Consider the following 20,761-nt stretch of genomic DNA (forward strand, 5'->3'; position numbering starts at 1 on the left):
GCCGGTTCACACTGGGGTTTGTTTGTGGGGGATACTTGGAGAGAGAGGGCAGGTAGTGTAGCCTTCCTGTATGAGAGGGAGCCAAGGAGGGGATTCGATTAAGCTGTCCCCGGTGCCCGGATGAGCGGAGTTAACAATGGGTGAAAAGTGATCACATTCGTTTTGAAACCAGACTGCTTCCAGGGTTTGTCGGGTGTCCCGTTCAAAACAAACTGAAGTATGTCATGAACATGGAGTAATGACTTAGGATTCTGATGTTTCATATATAAAAATGCTGTTTGTTCTTCATAAAATGCATATGATATCTGCCTTCCCAAGCAAAACTATATATAAAATTCAAGCATATGCCTATCCTATGGAAAATACATGTTGTGTGTTTTTGAATGATGCATCGTGCTGCCTGGTTGACATTGACAATATGACCAGGAGGTGCAGAGTACTGTTCGAGCAGAACAACATGAGTTTCCAATAACCCTAAACACAACTTGTTGATATGTAAAGGGCGCTCCAACCTAAGCGCTTTTGCCCGGTCCTATGACGGGCCATAACCCGGTGCAACCCGGTTTATTCTAATCGAACTCCCTCAATGGTAACGTGGGTCACGTTACCATTTTGTTAATGGTCACTGGTCTCTAGTGACATCTAAAGGACATAAAATGAACAGCAAAAATAATTGAGGATAAATTGGTGCATTTAAATAATCTAGTTTATAAACTGCTAATTATTAATTCATAGTTTATAATTCTGTAATAAACAGTTTATATGGTGTACTGCAATAGACTAATAATTGTAAAAGTCAGTATAGTGCATTAAGCGGAGTCATATAATATCACAATTTGTCAAGCAACTGTTTTCACACATTTATAAACTAGGCTATAAATAAACTAAAGACCGTGTATATGCTATGTATAAACCTCTATATTACGTATGTAGGTCTATAATATGTTTCAGTTTTTCACAAGCTGACAATGAACTCGGCTGATTTAAATGAACGTGAAAAGCTTGAAAACAAATAATTTTGAGTAGCCTAGATGCAACAGTGAAACAGGGCGACAGGCGGCACTCAAGATCCAGCTCTTCATATTATGGTGCCATTATTTATAGCGTGGTTCTCACCATCGAGGTGAAATACCGACCGCTATTCTCAGCGGTCCAGACAGAGCAGATAGGCTTATAAAAGGATGGTCAAAAGATCCTCAAGAACACATATGAAAAGGTGAACGTGCTTTGTCAACGGACAGAAGTGTTTTTGCTACAGAAGCTTAAATAGATCCCGCAGTAAGTTTATTCCTTTAACTTTTTGCACCAATAGACTTTGGAATGTCAGGAGATGTCAATGGTTTATCGCGTGCAGGCTATTTAGAAAATATAAAATTACATTATTGCAATTGGCTGCATTGTCAGGAAAATCGCTGCAATTAAACAATCCGCTTACATAGTTTCATGGTGTGTATCGCTTTCCATCTTCTTAAAGCCATATTACGCTATAATGTAGCTGTTCTGTACGTTTTTGTGATTGCAGATTCTTGTAGGTATAACTCAACCTTCCAACACGTGATTGAGCATCAACACAACAATAGCAATACGTACCTTCCTTTTGGTAAAAACATTTTTTATTAGCGTTTGCACCAATATCTGATTTTTGAGATTGTGATGATTGTTTGCAAGTTTTCACATCACCACACTAAATCACGTATTTAGATATACAGCCAATTTAATTCATTTTGGTTGGTATCCTATGCTGTTGGATGTTCATTTTCAACATTATAAAGGTCAACTAGTAGTGAGTGCTCAACCATAGTAAAATACATGTCAGAATTCACAACCGATACTATTTCTCTAGAAAATAACTAATACACTGTGATGCACAATAACTCAATTGGTTGGACACGCTCACCTTTTACAGGTAAACAGAAAAAAATAAAACACATAGCAAGCCTTTGTTCTTTTCAGGTTTTATTTTAACCAATTACAAATATTAGACAGTCATTGCTCCCTAGACATGGCCATACTTATCTTCCAAGGTGATTTATGTTTGAGCCGACACTAATGGAGTGGAATGTGTAGCATATGCTTAGGAGAGGATGATCTCATCTCATCTACAATTTCTCCTGTACATGCCTTATCTAATGACTGAATTAATAACTCATTGTATGGTCTTATGCAGATATTCATGGAGCCTTTATAAGCTATACAGGCATTACATCTTATCATCTCCTCAACAAGGCAATGGTAGTTCAGAGGGGAAAATAATGCCAGTGCTAGAGACACTGAGACATTAACAATATCACCATAGATATTCTGTATTTTATTTTTATTTAACCTTTATTTAACTAGGCAAGAACAAATTGTTATTTACAATGACGGCCTACCCCGGCTAAACCCTCCCCTAACCCGGACAACGCTGGGCCAATTGTGCGCCGCCCTATGGGACTCCTGATCACGGCCTGTTGTGATACAGCTCGGGATTGAACCAGTAGCAGTGTACAGCATACCCTAGGATAACGCCAAAACCCAGAGTTTTTGAAAGAAAAGGATCAAAACATGCCATTTGGAACACAACATTGATTGAACTGGATTTATTTCTTCTTCTTCTATCACGTTTTGGAGGGCCAAAGTCATCTGTTTGGGGGAATGTGTCTGAGGTCAGTGTTATCCCAGAATGGAGGAGCCTGTGTCACCGAGCCCTGAGCTCACCAACATTATTAAACCTAATCCCAGATCCACTTAAACAGATTGAACCCTGTACAGGGACTCACCCCCTAGAGCTCAGGTACTGAGCTGGCAGGTGAAACTGGAAACATCTGTCTTTCTTTTTTATGCAAATTCCAACCTGGACACTTTTTCTCCTTGACACCATGGGCCGAGATGTACTCTCGATGGCGGTGACCCTCTTTTTCTCTGGCATTCTCCTGGTGGCCATCCTGGCACTTCTCTGCTATTTCACCTGCAGGCTGGCTAGTGTGATGCCGATTGGTGGGCCCGACCACTTCTGAGCTTCACTCAGAGGATAGACCTGCGTATGTGGCACGGTAAAACCTCTCCTCTCCTTAGAGACCAGCTAGCAGATTTGTATGAGCTCAACTTCATATTTTACACACATTTTGTAGGACTTGCGTTGTCTGCGTTGTCTGTTTTAATATCAAAGTAACAGGACTCAATCGCACACAGTTTCAAGACTTTGTGAAATACCATTTTCTTTCACGTACATAATGCTTATTTAGAGCATGTGTAAAAATTCTTTTTTCAAACTCTCTTCTTTATAAACTCTAAACCTAATTTAAAAATGTTCTCTCATTTACTTATGGGTGGAAGTGTCCAGTCAATCATTTGGTGTTAATCGGCTTTGTTATGGCTGTTAAATCTCTCTGTGCTATGGCCCACAATCCCATTAAAGTGACCTTGACCACAGCACAAAAGAGGGACAGGAGAGGGACAGAGGAGGGACTGGGGAAGGAAGGGGGGTATAATAATATATTAAAGGCTGGCTAACCAGAGCCTTTGGGGCCGGGTTGGGACTACATTACCACAATACCACCATTTATTTTCACTGTGAAAGCCTAAGTTGAAACTTACCTGCTTCCCCCTTCTTTGTTGCACTTTACAGCAAACTCATCAACTTTATTTCTGTGAATCAACATCATTTTGTGTGTTCTTTCATCAGCACTGATTTCTCCTTATTTTCCAGACTCACTCTAGTTTGGGATGTGGTATGTGACGGTAGTCCCAGGTAACACTACGACCATGACATTCTTTCTCATCATCTGCTCATGTCTGGCCTGGGGAGGCCTGGGGAAGCCTCAGTTTCCTGGTGAGACACAAACCCATCAATAAATGTAATGTCTTGTAACAGCATCCAACTGTTTGACTGAAATCCATCAGAAAGAGCTAAGAGGGGACACATACTAACTGTTTCTCTCCCTCTTCTCCCTGAAGTGTGCACTTGTTCAATCCTGCTCATAGATTTGAAAGGAAATGGATTTGTTTAGGAAATGTGGTGAAGACTCACTCTAGCACATGCTTACACCAATCCAATGTTTGAATAGTGAATGAGTGCACACTTCAGGGAGAAGGAAGAGAAACAAAATTGGGCTTTGATTTATTGGAGATGTGCAGAAGTCTCCAAATGCTCTTATGAAGGAAGTGCTACTTTTCTGTGGTTTATTGCGTCTTGTTTAGAATAACACGGCTCGTTAGGGTTATAACTGTCAGTCTATTTACCCAGCTGAACAAAGTTCACACTGTATTTACAGTATGGCAAGTGATCCTCTGTTTTCTTAGTCCTTTCTACAAAATGACCAGAATATTTTAGTTCCTGAAAGACTATGTACAGATCAGGAGAAATTCACAAAATGGATTCCAGATGTATAATATTTTTACCCATACAGTAAGAAGATTATGTTCCTTCTTGTTGTAACATCATACATGTGTATGCAGTTCTAGGCTATAGTAGGCAACATGTGATTTCAGAAATAAGAAGCCTACATGCTGGAGTTGTCAGAGGTTCTATGGTTGCCAGAGCCTACAGAACTTGTCATTATTAATACAGACAGTACATGTGTATGTGCTTATAGTCATCCTGTTGGTTCTTTGATATTATCGTCCATACTTGATCATATTATATGTCATGCTGAGACTTGAAAACAGTAAAGCAATAAGTTACTCACAAAGGAACTTTGTCATCTTCTGGGGGTAAAACATTAATTAGAAAGGTTATAACTAGGTTATTAAATACAAGTTAATACGTTATTAATGGCTTCTATCTTTTCTGTGTTTATCAAATTTTTGTCCATCAAAAAATGCTTCTATGGATAAACCTCAAAGTGTATTTTATTTAATTTGGGCATATTCCGTCCCACTTGTCCCACTACTTTCACAGTTGTTACAGATCACTTCCACTGGCCTCTTTTCCTCCTCATTTTAAACTAAAACTACCTCCGTGTTGCAGACCAAGAGAAAGATCCCCTGTTCTGGAACACATGGGCCCAGCATACTTTGAAGAATGCCCTCACACTTCAGAAGCTCAACCAAAACACTGCAAAGAACCTCATCCTCTTCCTTGGTGATGGTAAGTCATGATTGCAGGAGCCTATTTCAATCCATGAGTATGTGCCATACTGTATGATAAAGTGAAGTCTTAACGCAATGTAATGCACTCAGAGAGCTTATGTGCCGCATACTGATTTAATATTTTTATGCAGTTCTAGATTATCTTTCCTAGTGGTTGTAGTAGAAAACGAGTATATCCTCCTCATCAATCCATAGTCGTTTTTATCAAAACATTCTGGTGGACTGATATAATCCAGTCAGAAGTAAATAGAATGTCACACTTTCAAAATCTGATGTTGAGTATGTTAGCCTTCAAGCATTACACAAACATGCTGCCAATGCCAATAGATAACTTGGCTGCTGCTTTGTGTTATGTTGCTGTATGTAGAGACCCATTAAACTGTGTACCCCAAAGAACCTTAACTGTCTATGTTTTTAGATGCAGCAGTATACAGTGCACATTTCTCTGTCATGTATGACTACCAAGCTTAAAAAAGTAATGCTGGATAAAGTGGACATGTACGTCAGTTCACATCCTCTACCAAATCATCTATTTTGACACCAAAACTACCGTTTTAAAGTTTGGGGTCACAGAAATGTCCTTGTTTTTGAAAGAAAAGCAAATTTTTGGTCCATTAAAAGAACATAAAATTGATCAGAAATACAGTGTAGACATTGTTAATGTTATAAATGACTATTGTAGCTGGAAACGGCTGTTTTTTTTAATGGCATATCTACATAGACGTACAGAGGCCCATTATCAGCAACCATCACTCCTGTGTTCCAATGGCACGTTGTGTTAGCTAATCCAAGTTTATCCTTTTAAAAGGCCAATTGATGATTAGAAAACCCTTTTGCAATTATGTTAGCACAGCTGAAAACTGTTGTGCTGATTAAAGAGGCAATAAAACTGGCCTTCTTTATAATAGTTGAGTATCTGGAGCATCAGCATTTGTGGCTTTGATTACAGGCTCGTCAGTCTATTCTTGTTCTGAGAAATGAAGGCTATTCCATGCGAGAAATTGAAGATCTCGTACAACGCTGTGTACTAGTCCCTTCACAGAACAGGGCAAACTGGCTCTAACCAGAATAGAAAGAGGAGTGGGAGGCCTCAGTGCACAACTGAGAAAGAGGACAAGTACATTAGAGTGTCTAGTTTGAGAAACAGACACCTCACAAGTCCTCAACTGGCAGCTTCATTAAATAGCACCCGCAAAACACCAGTCTCAACGTCAACAGTGACGAGGCGACTCCGGGATGCTGGTCTTCTCGGCAGAGTTCCTCTGTCCAGTGTCTGTATTATTTTGCCCATCTTAATCTTTTATTTTTATTGGCCGGTCTGAGATATGGCTTTTTCTTTGCAACTCTGCCTAGAATACCAGTTATTAATTATAAACTTGGATTAGCTAACACAACGTGCCATTGGAACACAGGAGTGATGGTTGCTGATAGTGGGCCTCTGTACGCCTACGTCGATATTCCATAAAAAATCTGCCGTTTCCAGCTACAACAGTCATTTACAATGTCTACACTGTATTTCTGATCAATTTGATGTTATTTTAATGGACAAAAAAATTGCTTTTCTTTTCAAAAACAATGAAGAAAAAAACAAAACAATTTCTAAGTGACCCCAAACTTTTGAACGGTAGTGTATATGAAAACTAAGGGAAAAATAGATAGTCAACTCTAAAAAGATCAATCTCGTTGACTTGTGAAAAGGCAGATCTCAAGTAAAAGGGGGGTCCTTTCCACCAAATGTATAGGTGTCTGTTTAGTGGGAAGAGCAGCTGCTGTGAAAAGCGAGCACAGAGCAATGTTAACCAGATGGAAAACTGAAAGGTGTTAATGCATGAGATGAAAAGGCTCTGAGTCCCTTAAATAGATTGACACCCTAACAGAGCGAGCGCCGCTTTGCTTTTGTTGTGTAGGAATGGGCATTCCCACAGTGACTGCAGCACGAATACTGAAGGGGCAGCTGAGCGGACAGAGTGGAGAGGAGACCCAGCTGGAGATGGACAAGTTCCCCTTTGTGGCGCTTTCCAAGGTCTGACCTGGTCTGTTATCATATAGAAGCGCTAGAAAATAGCATGCAACATTGATCTGTAAGTAAAGGGACAGTTCACCCAAATTACAAAATGACAGATTGGTTTCCTTACCCTCTAAGCAGTCTATGGAAAAGGTATGACAGCAATCCATGCTTTGGTTTAGCTTCCTTGGCACTGTTTCCACATGTTAATGTTTTAGCATTTGTGGCACAAACCCCATTCAAGTCATGGGATGCTTTATTCAACACTTTTATAAGCCATAAAATGCACGTTCTCCCTACTTCTAGTTATGCTACAACCAGCACTGCAGCTGCAATGAATGACAATAGAAAAGTGTTTCGATGAGCTTGCATCGGCTTGTCTTTCAAGTAATATTTCACTTTATCTGGACATTGGATTAACAACATGAATTGTTGCATGAGGCAGAAATAATTCAGTGCAACTTGAGTTTCACAATCAGCTGGATAATGTTGCATACATAGGCTTACGCTTTTTAATTCATGTTTAAAAATTTGAACGGTAGATCTCGGCTTGCATTTTATTTTATTTTGACTCGGAAAGTGAGCTTGACTCAGAAAATGTTGGTGACCACTAGTGTATGGCGTACGATATGATGTGTTATTATGTTACATACTTGTCAAGAAACCAGACATAATGTAACTACTGTATCTGCACTGTTAATGGAGCAGCAATTTCCACACATTATTTATCATGTAATTACACAATCTGCATTTAGAGGTGAAGATGTTTGGAGGGGGTGTATAACACCAACACGGCATGCACAACAATGACTCCTACTACAATTCTATGTAATTGACACATGGTACTGCCCTGTCTCTGCAGACGTATAACACCAATGCCCAGGTAGCAGATAGTGCAGGCACGGCCACAGCATACCTCTGTGGGGTGAAGGCCAACGAGGGAACTGTGGGCGTGAGTGCAGCTGCTGTCCGTTCCCAGTGCAACACCACACAGGGTAATGAGGTCACCTCCATCCTAAAATGGGCCAAGGAAGCAGGTACAGTGTCATCATAACATGTTTATTCACAATACATCTCCACACCAGATCTACTAAGGCTTATTTGGCCATCCTGGGATAAGCAGTAGAGACACAGCATGATAACATTGTAAACGTACTGTAGGCATGCATTGATGTCAATGGGGAGTTTATAGCTACAGATGATCAGGGATCCAATCATTCCCCAGAGACCAGACCAGGCAGGCTGTGACCTTGTGACCTGAGCTCTTCACATAACACAGAAATAGATACTTCACATAATCACCTCAGGAACAGACGTTAGCTCTTTAGTTGCTGACCCACTGATTCTCAGTGGAGATATTTATACACCACACTTATCAGTCTGATATAGTATTTACTCTTAGAATTTCCAGATTCTTTGGATCAATTGGTTGACTTCAGATCTAGCAGACTATTGCACAGAATCCAAGCAGCACATTCAAAAACTGTTTGTGTGTTTGTCACCCAGGCAAGTCAGTGGGAATAGTCACAACAACTCGTGTGAACCATGCCACCCCCAGCGCAGCCTACGCTCACTGTGTGGACAGGGACTGGTTCTCTGATGGCGAAATGCCCGCTGAGGCAGTACAGGCGGGCTGCAAGGACATCGCCAGGCAGCTCTTTGAGAACATTCCCAACATCGATGTGAGTCACAGCATATAATATGGATCCTGATATTACAGAAAACATCCAGTAATCCTGCATGCAAACTGTGTCCATTGTTCAGCCAGTAATATTGAGCAAATTGCATCTGTAATGTTACGACTCACAGACAGTAAATCCTCTCCTAATTATTTTTGCTGTGGATTTCCATAGAGATAAATCAAATGTTTTATCTCTATAATGTATGTCTAGGTGATTATGGGAGGAGGGAGGAAGTACATGTTCCCCAAAAACCAGTCAGATGTGGAGTATCCTGGAGATAAGAAACATTTTGGTACCCGCAAAGATGGAAGGAACTTGGTGGAGGAGTGGACTAACAGAATGAAAAACAAGGTCAGCTGCGCCGTCTTAGTCCATCTTTCACTCCTCTTTACCATGTCCTGCTGCTTCCTCCATGTTCTTCTCTCAGTCCTCCTCCTTTCTCTTTTTTCTTATCAAGGACATTTGAATAGTTTTAAGTTGTCGCATGTTTAGATCAATCCCATATGATATATTGTTTTCTTTTTTTAAATGAACAGAAAGCCCAGTATGTATGGAACAAGAGAGAACTTCTATCAGTAAATCCTAATAATGTGGATTACATTTTGGGTGAGTTCTTTTTTAAATTATTGTTGGTTGTACACTAAACAAAATATCAACGCAACATGTAAAGTGTTGGTCCCATGTTTCATGAGCTGAAATAAAATATTTAAAAAATGTTCCATACATACAAAAAGCTTATTTCTCTCAAATGTTTTGCACAAACATTTGTTTACATCCCTGTTGTTAGTGAGCATTTCTCCTTTGCCAAGATAATCCATCCACCTGACAGGTGTGGCATATCAAGAAGCTGATTAAACAGCATTATCATTACACAGGTGCACCGTGTGCTGGGGACAACAAAAGGCCACTCTAAAATGTACAGTTTTGTCACACAACACAATGCCACAGATGTCTCAAGTTTTGAGAGTGCGTGCAATTCGAATGTCCACCAGAGTTGTTGCCAGAGAATTCAATGTTAATTTCTCTTCCATTCATCTGCCGTCATCACCTCATGTTTCAGCATGATAGGATCTGTACACAATTCCTAGAAGATGAAAATGTTCCAGTTCTTCCATGACCTGCATACTCACCAGACATATTATAATTTTTTATTTAACCTTTATTTACAATGATGGCCTACACCGGTATCTGTGGTATCTGTGACCAACAAATGCATACACTACCGGTCAAAAGTTTTAGAACACCTCCAGGCTGTGCAAGGGCTATTTTACCAAGAAGGAGAGTGATGGAGTGCTGCATCAGATGATCTGGCCTCCACAATCCCCCGACCTCAACCCAATTGAGATGGTTTGAGATGAGTCGGACCGCAGAGTGAAGGAAAAGCAGCCAACAAGTGCTCAGCATATGTGGGAACTCCTTCAAGACTGTTGGAAAAGCATTCCAGGTGAAGCTGGTTGAGAGAATGCCAAGAGTGTGCCAAGCTGTCATCAAGGCAGAGGGTGGCTATTTGAAGAATCTCAAATATAAAATATATTTTGATTTGTTTAACACTTTTTTGGTTACTACATGATTCCATATGTGTTATTTCATAGTTTTGATGTCTTAACTATTATTCTACATTGTAGAAAATAGTAAAAATAAAGAAAAACCCATGAATGAGTAGGTGTTCTAAAAGGTTTGACCGGTAGTGTATCTGTGTTCCCAGTCATGTAAAATCATAGATTAGAGCCTAATGAATTTATTTCAGTTGACTGATTTCCTTATATGAACTGTAACTCAGTAAAATCTTTGAAATTGTTGCATATTGTGTTTATTTTTTTCTTCCGTATATATAGATTTTACGACCTGCCTGTTTCATTTTTTGTAGTCACACTATAAAGTGGCTGCTGTTAATTTGACAGTAATTTATAGGCAGCTTGTTAGGTTGTGGTCTACTGGTATAGAAGTCAGGTGCAGGAGAGCAGAGAGTTGATCAGGCGCACACTTTATTTGGCAGAAGCAACAACAGACGGACGCAACTGCGTCAAATTCTCCGGCCAATGGCGAAAGTGAAAAGCGCGACAACAGTCACAATAATGCAAATGTTTAACAATTAAACATACTTCGGGTTAAACACGGTACCCGGAGAAAAACCAGCCTGGCGCGTCACACAAAACACGTAATAAAACAATTTCACACAAAGACATGGGGGGGAACAGAGGGAATATATATGTAGTGTGATTAGGGAATGTAAACCAGGTGTGCAGGGAAACAAGACAAAACAAATGTAACAATAAAAAGTGGAGCGGCGATGGCTAGAAGACCGGTGACGTCGACCGCCGAACACTGCCTGAACAAGGAGAGGACGCGACAGTACCACCCCCCCCCCCCCCCCCCCCTTGACACCGGCCTTGGGGACGACCTGGAGGGCGAGGCGCAGGGCGATCCGGCCGGAGATGGTGGAACTCCCGCAGCATAGAAGGGTCCAACACTTCCTCCGCCGAAACCCAGCACCTCTCCTCCGGACCGTACCCCTCCCACTCCACGAGGTATTGAAGGCCCCTCGCCCGACGCCTCGAATCCAGGATGGACCGAACGGAGTACACCGGTGCCCCCTCGATGTCCAGAGGGGGCGGAGGAACCTCCCGTACCTCAGACTCCTGGAGCGGACCAACCACCACCGGCCTGAGGAGAGACACATGAAACGAGGGGTTAATTCGGTAATCGGGGGGAAGCTGTAACTTGTAACACACCTCATTCACTCTCCTCAGGACCTTAAATGTCCCCACAAACCGCGGACCCAGCTTCCGGCAGGGCAGGCGGAGGGGCAGGTTTCGGGTCGAGAGCCTCACTGCGGTGACGGTCCGCGCTGGTTTTGTGGCGCACCGTGGCCCGCTGGACGTGAACATGGGCGTCTTCCCATGTCTCCTACGCGCGCCTGAACCAGTCGTACACCGCAGGAGCCTCGGTCTGACTCTGATGCCACGGCGCCAGAACCGGCTGGCACCCCAATACGCACTGAAAGGGGGAGAGGTTAGTGGAGGAGTGGCGGAGCGAGTTCTGCGCCATCTCTGCCCAGGGCACGAACGCCGCCCACTCCCCCGGCCGGTCCTGGCAATAAGACCGCAGAAACCTGCCCACATCCTGGTTCACTCTCTCCACCTGCCTATTACTCTCGGGGTGAAAACCTGAGGTAAGGCTGATCGAGACCCCCAGACGTTCCATGAACGCCCTCCAGACTCTCGAAGTGAACTGGGACACTATATCCTCAGGCACCCCGTAGTGCCGGAAGACGTGTGTAAACAAGGCCTCCGCAGTCTCTAGGGCTGTAGGGAGACCGGGCAGAGGGAGGAGACGACAGGACTTAGAGAAACGATCCACAATGACCAGGATCGTGGTGTTTCCCCGTGAGGGAGGAAGATCGGTCAGAAAATCCACCGACAGGTGTGACCAAGGCCGTTGTGGAACGGGTAAGGGATGTAGCTTACCTCTGGGCAGGTGTCTAGGAGCCTTACACTGGGCGCACACCGAGCAGGAGGAAACATAAACCCTCACGTCCTTTGCCAAGGTAGGCCACCAGTACTTCCCACTCAGACAGCGCACCGTCCGACCGATCCCCGGATGACCAGAGGAGGGTGACGTGTGGGCCCAATAGATCAACTGATCACGGACAGCAGATGGAACGTACAGACGTCCGACGGGACACTGGAGGGGAGCGGGCTCTGTACGTAACACCTGCTTAATGTCCGCATCCAGCTCCCACACGACCGGCACTACCAGGCAGGAGGCCGGGAGTATGGGAGTCTGATCCATGGGCCGCTCCTCTGTGTCATACAGCCGGGACAGTGCGTCTGCCTTCACATTTTCGGAACCTGGTCTGTAGGACAGGGTGAACACAAAACGGGTAAAAACCATGGCCCACCTTGCCTGACAAGGATTCAGTCTCCTCGCTGCCCAGATGTACTTCAGGTTGCGGTGGTCAGTCCAGATGAGAAAAGGGTGTTTAGCCCCCTCAAGCCAATGTCTCCACGCCTTCAAAGCCTTAACCACAGCCACAGCTCCCGGTCCCCCACATCATAGTTCCGCTCCGCCGGGCTGAGCTTCTTCGAGAAGAAAGCACAGGGGCGGAGCTTCGGTGGCGTGTGCGAGCGCTGAGAGAGCACGGCTCCTATCCCAGCCTCGGACGCGTCCACCTCCACTATGAACGCCAAAGAGGGATCCGGATGGGCCAGCACGGGAGCTGAGGTAAACAGAGCCCTTAGGTGCCCAAAAGCCCTGTCTGCCTCAGCCGACCACTGCAAAGGACCCCCCTTCAGCAGTGAGGTAATGGGAGCCGCCACCTGGCCAAAACCCTGGATAAATCTCCGGTAGTAATTAGCAAAGCCTAAAAACCGCTGCACCTCCTTTACCGTGGTGGGAGTCGGCAAATTACGCACGGCTGAAATGCGGTCACTCTCCATCTCCACCTCTGAGGTGGAAATGCGATACCCTAGGAAGGAGACGGCCTGCTGAAAGAACAGGCATTTCTCAGCCTTGACGTACAGGTCATGCTCCAACAGTCGTCCAAGCACCCTGTGCACCAGGGACACATGCTCGGCGCGTGTAGCAGAGTATATCAGAATGTCATCGATATACATCACTACACCCTGCCCATGCAGGTCCCTGAAAATCTCATCTACAAAGGATTGGAAGACTGATGGAGCATTCATCAACCTGTACGGTATGACGAGGTACTCATAATGCCCTGTGGTGGTACTGAACGCCGTCTTCCACTCGTCTCTCTCCCGGATACGCAACAGGTTGTAAGCGCTCCTGAGATCCAGTTAAGTGAAGAAGCGCGCCCCGTGCATTGACTCAATTGCCGTGGCGATGAGAGGTAGCGGGTAACTGTACCTCACCGTGAATTGATTTAGACCTCGATAGTCAATACACGGGCGCAGACCTCCCTCCTTCTTCTTCACAAAAAATAAACTCGAGGAGGCGGGTGAAGTGGAGGACCGAATGTACCCCTGACGCAGGGATTCAGAGACATATGTCTTCATAGCTGCTGTCTCTGCTTGTGACAGGGGATACACGTGACTCCTGGCAAGTGCAGCGTCTACCAGGAGATTTATCGCACAATCCCCCCGTCGATGGGGTGGTAATTGAGTCACCTTCTTTTTGGAGAAAGCGAGAGCAGAATCGACATATTCAGGGGGGATGCGCACGGTGGAGACCTGGTCTGGACTTTCCACCGTGGTAGCACCAACGGAAACCCCTACACACCTCCCCGAGCACTCTCGCGACCACCTCATGAGAGCCCTCTGTTGCCATGAAATAGTGGGGTCATGACGAGCTAACCAGGGAAGGCCTCGTACCACGGGAAACGCAGGAGAGTCAATGAGGAAGAGACTGATTATCTCCTCGTGACCCCCCTGCGTCACCATGCCCACGGAGATGGTGGCTTACCTAATTAACCCGGACCCTAATGGTCGACTATCTAGAGCGTGTACCGGGAAGGGTCTAACCACAGGAACAATGGGGATTCCTAACCTAAGGGCGAATGCTCTTAAAATTCCCAGCCGCGCCTGAATCGACGAGCGCCTTATGCTGGGAATGCGGGGAAAACTCAGGAAATAAAACATGCACAAACAGGTGGACAACAGAGGGCTCTGGATGAGAGTGGTGCAGACTCACCTGGGGTGACGCCAGAGTACTCTGCCTGCTGCCTCGACTCCCAGAGGCACCAACCCGGCACCGACCGGCAGTGTGCCCTCTGCAGTCACAGATGGTGCACATGAAGGCCCCTCCTCCGGCCTCCCTGAGCGCAAGCCCTCCCAGCTCCATTGGCACCGGAGCGGGGGTGCTGGAAGCTGGAACCGACAGAGCCCTCTCTGGATGTCCGCGGGTGACCAGCAGGTTATCCAACTGAATGGACAGATCCACCAGCTGGTCCAAAGTGATGGTGGCATCCCTGCAGGCCAACTCCCGATGGACATCCTCGCGCAGGCTGCATCGGTAGTGGTCGATGAGCGCCCTGTTGTTCCATCCTGCTCCGGCGGCCAAGGTCCGAAATTCCAGGGCGAACTCCTGGGCGCTCCTCGTCCCCTGCCTCAGGTGGAAGAGACGTTCATCGCGGGTGAACTCCTCGAAGTGGTCCAACGCCGCATCTCCTTCTCCCCACACGCGTTTGCCCACTCCAGAGCTCTCCCCGAGAGGCACGAGATGAGGGCGGACACCCTCTGTCTTCCCGAGGGATCCGGGTAAACAGTGCCCAGGTATAAGTCCAGCTGTAATAGGAACCCCTGGCACCGTGCTGCCGTCCCATCAAACTCCCTGGGAAGGGCGAGACGCACCCCACTGGGACCGGGTACAGGAGGGACGGGTAGTGGTAACCCCGGTTGTGCTGATCGAGGCGCTGGAGAGACTCCTTGTCTCTCCCAGCGGTCCATCGTCTGGACAACGCGATCCATCGTGGTGCCGAGATGTTGCAGCATCGCAGAGTGTTTTCGGACGCGCTCCTCAACCCCTTGGACCGGGGTACCTGATCCTGCTGACTCCATGGGTGGTGTGGAATTCTGTCAGGTTGTGCGCTACTGGTATAGAAGTCAGGTGCAGGAGAGCAGAGAGTTGATCAGGCGCACACTTTATTTGGCAGAATTAACAACAGACGGACGCAACTGTGTCAAAACCTCCGGCCAATGGCGAAAGTGAAAAGCGCGACAACAGTCACAATGATGCAAATGTTTAACAATTAAACATACTTCGGGTTAAACACGGTACCCGGGGAAAAACCAGCCTGGCGCGTCACACAAAACACGTAACAAAACAATTCCACACAAAGACATGGGAGGGAACAGAGGGAATATATATGTAGTGTGATTAGGGAATGTAAACCAGGTGTGCGGGGAAATAAGACAAAACAAATGTAACAATGAAAAGTGGAGCGGCGATGGCTAGAAGACCGGTGACGTTGACCGCCGAACGCCGCCCGAACAAGGAGAGGAGCCGACTTCGGTGGAAGTCGTGACACAGCTCATTGGTCTACTGTAATCTAAATACAGTATCAAAGCAGTACTGTAGAATTGACTGTATTATAATGTAAAAAAGTAAATGCTACCGTAATCATAATGAATGAGTGAAATTCATTGAGGGGAGATAGGATTTACATGTCACAGTATTTTACTGTAATTATATGGGATTGGTGCAAGCAGGTTGGCTGCTAAATAATGTGTTTACACATACAGCATATCAATTAATATTTTGAGTTTGCACAAACTGGCAGCGATTACATGGCAAAACAGAGCAAAAGTGTATGGCAAAATGCTCAACCATAAAGGTTTAAGACTTGCTGCCACTCCAATCTGTCCCCTATACATTTTTAATTAATGTCACACTACTACCACATACCAGTTAAATTGGTACAGCATTCTCACTAACAGGTGCAACAAATATAGCCTCTTACAAGGCGAGCCTCAAAATATGTTAATGAGCGAGAAACAACAATACTATGTACACACTAGTTGATAATACCCAATTAGAGTTACAGTATAAATGACAGTTTTCTGATACAGTGCATGTTGATCACTGTTAATCATCTTCTCAGTGTTAAACCGAGCTTCCTGTGTTAACACAGGTCTGTTTGAGCCGGGAGATCTGCCCTACAACCTGGAGAGAAACACTGAGACAGATCCTTCCCTGACGGAGATGGTGGAGCTGGCCATCAAGATCCTGAGGAAAAACCCCAGGGGATTCTATCTGCTGGTGGAGGGTGAGTGTTTTGTCACTCTGGCACCAGTAAATGTGTGTTGCATCAGGTTAATCATTTATATAATGTGAATGTAAAATTTGCAAAACTGAGGCTGCTTTGCCAATGCTGATGCTAGATTTTCTCATCTGCGTGAGAGAGAGAGGTTAACCAGGCTGTGCGTTGGCAGGGGGGCGCATCGACCACGGACATCATGAGGGCAAAGCCAAGCAGGCCCTACATGAGGCAGTAGAGATGGACCGGGCCATCGGCCGCGCCGGCCTCATAACCAGCATCTATGACACAATGACTGTCGTCACTGCTGACCACTCTCACATGTTCAACTTCGGAGGCTACACGCCAAGAGGGAACACCATTTTTGGTGAGTAATGAATGATTTTACAACCATGGATTGTATGTAGATACACTGTATCAGTCATCTGGGTATGATTCTATGCATAGTCACTTTAATAGCTCTACCTACATGTACATACTACTTCAATTACCTCGACTAACCTGTGTCCCCGCACATTGACTCTTTACTGGTATCCCCTGTATATAGTCTCGCTATTGTTATTTTAGTGCTGCTCTATAACTACTTGTTACTTTTAATTCTTATTCTTATTCATATTTTTTTAACTGCATTTTTGGTTAGGGACTTGTAAGTAAGCATTTCACTGTAAGGTTGTATTCGGGTATGTGACAAATACAATTTGATTTGATTCACTTTGTTTCACAATGGATGGTGATGGAGGTGGGGTATTGTTTTCCTCTCTGTCTACAGGACTGGCTCCCATGTTGAGTGATGTGGACCAGAAACCCTTTACCGCCATCTTATATGGGAACGGACCAGGGTTCAAAGTTATCAACGGTCTGAGAGAGAACGTCTCCACCCTTGACTATCGTAAGTGAAGTCTTACCGTCATTGACATAGTGCCATTTTGACAGTCCTCTGTCATAGAGAACACCACTTGGTCTTTGGTATGCCAGAAATCATCCATCTGATCTATTTCTTCTTCCCTTTCTCTCTCTCCACCCCGCCCCTCTCTCCAGAGGGAAATAACTACCAGGCCCAGTCTGCAGTGCCGCTGCGTATGGAGACTCATGGAGGAGAGGATGTGGCTGTGTTTGCTAAGGGCCCCATGGCTCATCTGCTGCACGGTGTCCACGAGCAGAACTACATTCCCCATGTCATGGCCTATGCTGCCTGCATCGGCCAGAACAGAGACCACTGCATGTCATTCGGTGGAGCCTCTAGTCTCAGCCCTGCTCTGCCCAGCCTGGCAGCTCTCCTCACGCTCACCCGCCTCCTCTGCTGACCTTTCACCCCAACCCCCCTCCTGCACCCCACAGGCCCCTCCTCTCCTTATACATGTAATACTCTCACACCTTTTTTCCTGTTGTAATGTGGATCTTTTTGTGTGGGGATTTTCTATTGTTGATTTAAAAATAATAATGTCCAGTTGAATGACTTTGGGACCACTGTAAGGGCATTTAAAGATGAGTGTTTTGAGCGTTGGTGACGTTCAACCAGATTCAGTTTTAGAGTAAATAGGAGGATATCACTTTCACTCTACTGTAACATATAGGATAGGTTGTGTTACTCAACTTTTGCATTGTTCATCATTCTGGTAACACCAAAACTATTTCAAGAATTCTTTCATATCAGTGGGTTTAAGAGAAGGGCATCACTCTGAATTGATATCAATTATTGTATGGAAAAAATGATTAATGATAAAGCAATGTTGCTGCCCACCTATTTGTTTTCTGTCAATTGTATGACTTTGGATTAATCAACTTTTTAAAGAAACCAGTTACTTTTTAGAAACCTACTGTAAAGGGATTGATTTTTATATTCATATTTTATTTCATCCGCTCCCTCGACCTAAACAGAAGACAAACAGTTAACAGAATCTACCTCATCATTTTTTGGGGGGGGAGAAGTGAAAACATTGCAATGAGGAAAGTAGAGGCTATATTTGAATGTATAGTTTAAACTTTTTTTAATTATTGAAATGGTATGTATTCCATGTTCTTTGTACATACTTCCCGAAGGCATTGAATGAAAAGAGTCAGAAACACACCCACCAGTATTTCCAAAAACAGAAGTTGTGGCAAGATCCCTTAGCCAATAAAGGAAGTCCTGTTGGTTTTTCATAAGATGTTGTCATAACATTATTGGTGTGTGTACTGTCAATGGGAAGGAAAATGGGATACGTGTAGTTGTCAGTTGCAGAACTGAATGCATTCAACCGAAATGTGTCTTCTGCATTTAACCCAACCCCTCTGAAATAGTAGAGATAATGGCAGTTTGCTTAGAACTGATTGTGGTTGCACTTTGCATTCTGGAAACCATTTGGAATGGATTAGAACAAATTTGTAATTTCATTAAGAAATGTGTAATGGAACACAAATTAATTAATTAAATGTTTATATTAGAATGTTTCATATATCTTATCAAAAGTAGGATTTATGAAAATAAAAAGTATAGTGCAGTTGGAAATTATTTGAAAGTAGATCTCTGTAACAATGTAGAATAAATGGAATGTAAAGTTGAAACAAACTGATATTCAGCATTTGAGGTTTCCTGCATTTAGTGTAACTTGTCAACAGCATGCACTGCTGTGGCTTGTGTGGTATGTGAATGGACACTAGCCACAGAGTCCTTGGCATGGTATAGTAGTTGAAAAAACAGAGAAGGACTCATGTTGGCTGGAGCATGAAAATTGAGGTTTAGCTCAGATGGGTATGAAATGTAGTCCACACTCTGGAACATTATTTATATGGGTGCCTGCTTGGAATCTGGGCCCTGGGGGCCTGTGTCTGGTGTGTTCTCCCTACATAAACCTCACTGCAGGAGAGGCTTTACTCTGCTCATCTCCCACCATGCAGCCAATATAAGACAGCAATTTATCTGATGCAGTGGCGATTTTGGCATGTACATCTTGGTGGGGAAAACTCCCATATTTGCTTTTAGATACAGGCCAGCAAAGCCACAACACAACACTAAACAATACATTAATTGCACAATAACGGTGACAAACGGTGCCCACAAACTGTCATGGCCTTCAGCAGTCCCAAAACCTTACCACTGCCACACCTGGCTATCAGCGGAGCCTTGTCTGTCAGCAAAACAGTTCATTCAGCCTCATTTACTGCCTTTTAAAAAAACATAGTGTAACGGCAGCCTTCCTCCTCTTCATCTGAAGAGGAGCTGTAACAGGGATCGGACCAAGACGCAGCGTAGCTTGTGCTCAACATGTTTAATTACGAAAGAATAAACGTGAACACTTAACACAATACAAAATAACAAATGTGGCAAACCGATACAGTCCTAGCTGGTGCAGAGAAAACACAAAGACAGGAAACAACCACCCACAAAATCCCAACACAAAACAAGCCACTTATATATGATTTCTAATCAGAGACAACACAAAACATCTGCCTCTGATTGAGAACCATATTAGGCCAAACATAGAAACGGACAAACTAGACACACAACATAGAATGCCCACCCAGCTCACGTCCTGACCAACACTAAAACAAGCACAACACACAAGAACTATGGTCAGAACGTGACACATAGCTGATATGGCTGACTTGCTTGAACAAATGTGGTTTCTACTGACGATTGAGATGTACAAACTATGGCATAAGGGGACGACGTGCGGATAAGAGGCAATTCATAATTTCGATTAAGACATTAATGAGAGAGCTAGGATGGGCGAAGTCAATATAACTATTTGTACGGCACTTTTGAAATGTACAGCGACAGAATTCAGAACGTGGGCCGTTCTTACAGTATTCTCCCTGTACACCAAGTCAGAACTGTAGGATAAATAAAGGAGGCATATAAGCAGACAATGAAAGCTCTTATAATATTTGATGATGATATTTCTCTAAAACAGGCTAAAGGCTACATGTGCACCACCAAGTCTGAACAGTAGGCTAAGTTATGAAGGGAAAAGGGAGCAAATTATTAGGGTGAGGCACATGGACTACTAACAGCTTACTACACAACATACACTTAGTATTACTTTCTTAGCTACAGTTTACATTTCTCCCTTGCATATTACATCATTTATGCAGGAGCATACAATACATTTTTGGACTCACCTTGTTGTGCTGTCCTCACTCGAACAGGAAGGTGGCGCAGCGGTCCTTCGTGGGCAAATTTTGTCATCAAACTTTGTCATCAAAGTCTGGCATTCTCTGGATTTATGGTGCTTTCAAGACAACTGTGAACTCGGAAAAAAGCAAGGTTGAATCATGACGTCAGTGATCTTCAGGTCAGAGCTC

The 20,761-nt window shown here is 44.3% G+C and overlaps 1 protein-coding gene across 2 annotated transcripts; it reads left to right on the plus strand.

The window, feature by feature from the left end:
* The first annotated feature begins 1,129 nt into the window (after positions 1-1,129).
* On the plus strand, positions 1,130-18,849 carry LOC120065715 (alkaline phosphatase-like). 2 transcript variants are annotated; one of them, XM_039016800.1, is made up of 13 exons: positions 1,130-1,278; positions 1,523-1,600; positions 3,689-3,811; positions 4,949-5,068; positions 6,978-7,093; positions 7,938-8,112; positions 8,582-8,757; positions 8,968-9,108; positions 9,294-9,363; positions 16,352-16,486; positions 16,653-16,844; positions 17,247-17,366; positions 17,516-18,849. In XM_039016800.1, the coding sequence occupies exons 3-13, from the start codon at positions 3,706-3,708 to the stop codon at positions 17,779-17,781; spliced, it is 1,617 nt and encodes a 538-aa protein (XP_038872728.1). In that variant the 5' UTR covers positions 1,130-1,278; positions 1,523-1,600; positions 3,689-3,705; the 3' UTR covers positions 17,782-18,849. The 2 variants fall into 2 exon arrangements, with proteins under 2 accessions (XP_038872728.1, XP_038872727.1); XM_039016799.1 differs by lacking the exon at positions 1,523-1,600 and having other exon boundaries at positions 17,516-18,622.
* Positions 18,850-20,761: the final 1,912 nt, after the last annotated feature.

This window comes from Salvelinus namaycush, chromosome 20 (genome assembly GCF_016432855.1).
Source record: "Salvelinus namaycush isolate Seneca chromosome 20, SaNama_1.0, whole genome shotgun sequence".
Lineage (NCBI taxonomy): Eukaryota > Metazoa > Chordata > Actinopteri > Salmoniformes > Salmonidae > Salvelinus > Salvelinus namaycush.